Source organism: Mus caroli, chromosome 1 (genome assembly GCF_900094665.2).
Source record: "Mus caroli chromosome 1, CAROLI_EIJ_v1.1, whole genome shotgun sequence".
NCBI lineage: Eukaryota > Metazoa > Chordata > Mammalia > Rodentia > Muridae > Mus > Mus caroli.
In genome coordinates, this window is record NC_034570.1 from 129,623,669 (window position 1) to 129,629,466 (window position 5,798).

General features: G+C 37.8%; 1 protein-coding gene across 5 annotated transcripts in view; it reads right to left on the bottom strand.

Annotated features, from left to right (window-relative positions):
* Positions 1 to 2,341: 2,341 nt before the first annotated feature.
* Ptprc (protein tyrosine phosphatase receptor type C) overlaps positions 2,342 to 5,798 on the bottom strand; it is a 113,114-nt gene continuing 109,657 nt past the window's right edge. For all 5 annotated transcript variants that reach the window (XM_029476879.1, XM_029476883.1, XM_029476882.1 and 2 more), the window contains 2 exons: positions 5,542 to 5,677; positions 2,342 to 4,241 (listed from right to left, as the gene is read on the bottom strand). In XM_029476879.1, coding sequence (XP_029332739.1) covers positions 3,969 to 4,241; positions 5,542 to 5,677 — 409 coding nt within the window. In that variant the 3' untranslated portion in view covers positions 2,342 to 3,968. The remainder of the gene's footprint in view (positions 4,242 to 5,541; positions 5,678 to 5,798) is intronic.

Here is a 5,798-nt window from a genome sequence, read left to right on the forward strand (position 1 = left end):
TCCTTTCAGCAAAATCTTGCTAGTGTATGCAATGGTGATCCTGACACCACTTTAATGATGGGGTAATATTTGTTTATTGCATCATGGGAACAAAATTTCCCATGGTTGTCTGTGTGTGTGTGTGTGTGCGTGTGTGTAATAAATTCAGTTTTGTGGATGAGTTCAACTAAGCTTATTATCTCATGTAGCTTTGCGGAGGACACATGTTATACACAGTTTTGTTTGGATAATGAAATCAATAAAATCAGGAAGATAAATTGAAAGCTACCATTCTCACTGGCAGGGCATTGATACTCTGAAGAATGAAGGACAGGTGCCTGCAAGAACTGCCTCAGGTGCCAGCCAAGGTAATGCCTGGGTTTAATGCAGCATCATGGACTGAACTTGTCAAAGGCTCAGTTCCCATCTTAGAAATAGAAAAAAAGTACATTTGTGGTTCAATATTTGTCTATAGAAATAAGTATAGAGAATATAGTGCCTATGTCCCAAATGTCAGTTATAAAGAGTTTATTTATAAGTGGTAATACAGGGCATACTCTTTGGATCAAAATGGCTTAAGTTTTTACTTTCACATGCTCATTCATTTGCTTTCAATTAATGCTTTCATATTAGGATACTCCTCTTAGCAATGAAATTTATGTTTGAAAATAATAGACATAATTTTTTCTAAAGTTAAAAATTATGGTTAAGTGCACTCTTCTTTTAAGTGAAACAGGCATGTTGTTCTTTCAGGTAAGAGTTGTAAGGTGTGTGTGTGTGTGTGTGTGTGTGTGTGTGTGTGTGTCCATTTAAAACATAGAATTAGGCAACCCAGGCTTGACTGTTTCTCTTTGCAAGAATCTCAGATCAGTCCATTTGTAAACTACATAGGGGAGAATAAATGATACAAGCATGAGACTAGTCATCACTGGTACTCGTGTCTGTGGATGTTGCCTGTTTCAAGGCCTTCACAGTGAAAAATGACTGCTTACTCAATTACAATTATCATAACACAATGAGATATTTTATACCAACTCTCTGATAAATACAATTATCAAAGTTAAGATTATGCTAGTTAGCTCTCAGGCACAATAAAAATGTCAATATTATAGTGGGATTAAGGGAGATGTAGAAAAATATTTCATCCATCATGTAGTTACAACTTGAACATTTTTATTTTGGGGTGTGTGTGTGTGTGTGTGTGTGTGTGTGTTATATATACATGCACAGCATCAATAGTCCACTTACCTATAAGGACACATGAGGTGGCCAGAAGTTGGTGTCAAGGATATCTTCCTCTGTTAATTCTCTACTTTCTTGAATCAGAGTCTCTCTGCTACTTTGGCTAGACTGACTGGCCCTGTTTTCCAGAATCCACAGGTCTCTAGCCCAGAGGCCTGGGCATATATCTGCTGCTTCCACCTACCGAGTAAGGTTTCTGTGTGTAGTGGATATGAACTTGGGTCTTTATCCCTGTGAACATTCACTCTACCCATTCAGCATCTACTGGAGCCCAGTAGCTTATATTTTTGAAATTACATTGCAAAGATGTTTTTGGCTGATGACTTCCACAGTTTAACTTTTTCAAAAAGATATGAAAATGCATATCTCCTCTCTATAGCTATGTTTGTGTCACTTACATACAAAATTATGGCGTGTTGAGTTTTAAGGTTACTAAATGAATCATTTATTCCCAATGGATTCTGATGCCAGAAATAAACAGTAAAAAGAAGACGTTCACCTTCTGCCCAGCAAAAATATGACAGGGCTCCCTGTATTGGATCCCAGAAAGGCACTAGGAATTTTTAAAAGTAGGAATTCTTGGGTTTTGTGTTGTTGTTGTTGTTGTTGTTTTCCTGGCAAGGTCTTAGAATTTGTAACCGTGACAATTAGCTTCAGAAAACACAGCTTCATGTTCCCTCTGAATATAACCAAGGACCAAAGGCATAGGTTTGTAGCCCACATACGAATTTCTTTTTAAAACTAAAACTAAAGTTTTAACTTTTTAAAGCTAAAACTCAGTTGGAATTCAATTCTCTAGTACTCCTGTCTCTCCTTTCCCTTCGTGTTCATTCTCAGTCTCTCCTTTCCCTTCGTGTTCATTCTCGCAGAACAACCTGCCTCTGAGACAGTATTTGCCCATTCCTTGATCACACCAACGTATTTGCAAATGACAATTGCTCCTATCTTTCATTTTACATTATTTCAAGTTGTCATGGATCTATTTTCCAAATATTTGTTTTGGGAATTCAAAAATATTGCCTCAAGAGGAAAATAGACATTTTAGCACACCATCCACAGCTGGGGGTTGTTACATGCAGATGGAATCTCTGAAGAAACACTTTACTTATATGTAATTTTGAATAATTTTATAGTTTATTGAAGTCCTAAAATTTTTTATAAGTTGAAGAACTTCACATTTTCATGAGTCCTCAACATTCTTGGTAGAAAACTTTACCCAGATCCTTGAGCAAAATGTAAATCAGACTTCACGCACAGATTTTATAGAGTTCAAAGTAACACGGCTTTTGATGCTGTTACAAACGTGCTGCTAAGTAAACAGCTACTAAGCAAACTGTTTTCCAAAAGATATCATTGAAGATGATCAACATTCTGAAGCAAATCACACATCAACATAAACACCAGCCTGAAGGTACTTCAGCATCAGAACTGCAAACTTCCACAATGTTTTCCAGCAAAGAGCAACAGAACCTTTCCCAGATGACATGAGATAGAAATCTGTGAGTGACTAGTGAGAAAACAGAGTCCTCTTTATCCCCTTCTGATGCGCCTAACTGATAATTCTTCATTTTTCTCATCAATGAACAAAATGGGAAAACTAATCTCAGCTTGAAGAAGAAATTGTTTCAATTACAAACATGTAACACATGCCACATAAGCACAGAATAGTTGAAAGTTTATTATGGTTATCAATATTATATCTCAGTAAGAGTAAACAAAACAGTGGAGAAATTCAAGATAAATACACAGTAATGAAAGTCAAAGATGGTCTTAAGCGTAGGAAATGGCCATAATCAATTTTATATTTCTCATGAATCGTGAATTCCATAACAAAAGTAACTGTATGAGGTTACCTATGTAAATATTCAGTACAAACAAGTTTTCATGCCCTTGTTTTTATTCTATGTGTTTTTAACATACATTATATTTGGTTAAGGACAATTATTTAGGTTCATAGCATAAATCGATATGATCAAGAGTATTAACTAGTAATTTTTATCTATTATGTAGACAGCAACTGACTTGCAAAGTTCTACTTCCCATGTGGATACAAAAATAGTCCCTCTTGAGATTTTCATGTTTGATTAAATATGCATTAAGAGATAGTGATGAAATGACAGTATATGGGACATAAGTCTCACATGTTGATTTAGTTCACTTCCCCAGATCAGCTGTACACACCCATAGCACTCTTACATACTTTTATCTATATCCAAAAATAGCATCTTAAACTACAAGATCATCAACAGGACAAGGAGGACACCTTGAGGTCATTCCAGAATGGTACACATTGTTATTCTTACAACTGAATCCACATTCAATGGGATTTTAAAAAATGAATCCCTCAAACAAATTAACAGTTTAGATATAAAATGTATAGTTTCCTCAAGAGGAGAAAAAGGCACACTGTTTCTCAAAAGCATTTGAAATGGCTTGAAAGTATTCTCCAATCACATTTAGATGTCATACACACGCACAAACCTGCACACACACAGTCACTCATACATAAACACACTCTCACACACAGACACCCTCTCTCACATATACATTCTTACTGAATGACATAGATAAACTTTTAAAATAAGCATAAAACTGTACAAAATGTTTTGACAAACTTAAATATTTTATACAGTGGCAAAGGTGAACACAGATTCCATAAACCACTGCACAGCCATTTTCTTTCATTAGGTCTAGAAAAATAGAAAGAACTAATGTGAGATTCTGCGTTGTCCCACATGACTCCTTTCCTATGAACTCTGGGTTGGAGCTGGGCTCGCAGAACCATTGGCAGCATGTTCTGGTTCCTCAGCACTATTGGTAGGCTCCGACGTTCCCACCCCTCTGCTGTCTTCCTGGGCTTTGTTCAGAGGACCATCTGGACGGACACAGTTAGCATCCTGCTTGCCTCCGTCCACTTCATTATGAAATTCAATTTTGTCTTGGCTGTTTGTTTTCTTCACTTGTCCATTCTGGGCAGGATAGATGCTGGCGATGATGTCATAGAGGAGCTGGTATTGCTCCTGGTGAAAGAAAGCAGCATGAACTTACATGGAGAACGTTCCTATGCCCAGAAGAGATGTCCAGGCACTATCCATTTCCTTTTGCAACTCTAGAACACATGTTCTGACATGTTCTCATCAGAAGCTCTCTCACTGACGTAACCATGCCCTAGGATCATGGGCAGGGTACCTTAGGAGCAACACAGACCAGATTACTCCCTGCTACTCATCATGTGATAACTGAACCCAAACTTGTGCCAAAATGTCAATTTTTGTACCTATGTTTCCTACCTCATGTGCACACATCATTTATGAATGTGAGCAGAAATCACCTCATTCAAGAAGCTTGCAAAATTCCCCATTGATTAAAATGAAGGGTCCCCAGTCACCCTCTCATACTTTCTGTCATTTTAGTTATTTGACTATTTAATAGTTATTTGCCTTTGAGTCTCTTTACCAGTCAATGCATTTATCAGGTATCCAAATACTTTTAAAAACCCGTCCATGGAAACTCAAATTGTGTGTTCATGAAAAGCTTTGCATATTTCAGTAAGAAATTGTACTGAGAGTGAATGCTACGTCAGTGATGTTTGACTCTGTTATTGCTGCAGACAGAGGCTACACGGGGTGCATAAATGGAATGCAGACCGATTTTCTCTGAACTCACAACTCTGCACTGTAAACTGCAGGCCTCTTGATTCTGCACCAGCCTCAGGATTGGTTTGGTTGGAAGCCATATTGTAACCGTTCTTAGCCTGGACTTCAAGGGGTGGCACACCTCATTCTGCCTATTTTCTTGATGCTCTGCCCTTGTATAAGCTTGAATGAGCAGTGACACATGACCACTGACCACTCACCCCTACTGTCAAAAGAAAATGACAGTTACTTGCCAATTTACTGGCAGCAGAGATTATTTTAGGCCAGCCAGACCTAAGTAGACACATCAGCTGACAGCAGATATATGAACCTGGATCTCATTGACTCTGCCTGGGAAGCTGAGTAGATCAATAGACTATCACTGAAATACAGTCATGTTATTGAAGTCACTAAATTCGGGACTGGTTTGTTATAAAATAAGACTATTTGATAAATGGACATTAAAGGATGTGACCATGTAACCTGTCATGACAAGTTAACAACAACTCTAATAAGGTCTTATTTACATTGATCATCTTTCATTGAGGATTAGGATGTAAAAATGAGTGGGAAATCAGAAAAATAGAGAAGAAAGGGGAAAGGGGAGGAAATGGGAGTGGAGGAGAAGGGGAAGTGCCCACATGGAAACACAGAGGACTTGAGAGTGACATCGAGGGACACTTACATAGCTGCACACCACCCCAGGCCGTGCTTTGCGTAGAGACTTTACCACTTGGAAGACATCAACCACATCTTCTGTTTCTGCACTTTCCAAGAGATTGAACAAGGCACAGAACAACCCTGTCTGCTGGGATCCATCTCTGTCAAAAGAAAAAGGGATTTTAAAAAGTAGAACATGAATTAACTCACTGTTTTATAGAGAAGGGGCTATTAGCATGAACACAGAGAGATGGGATATGCTTTTTTTTTTTTTTTTTTTTT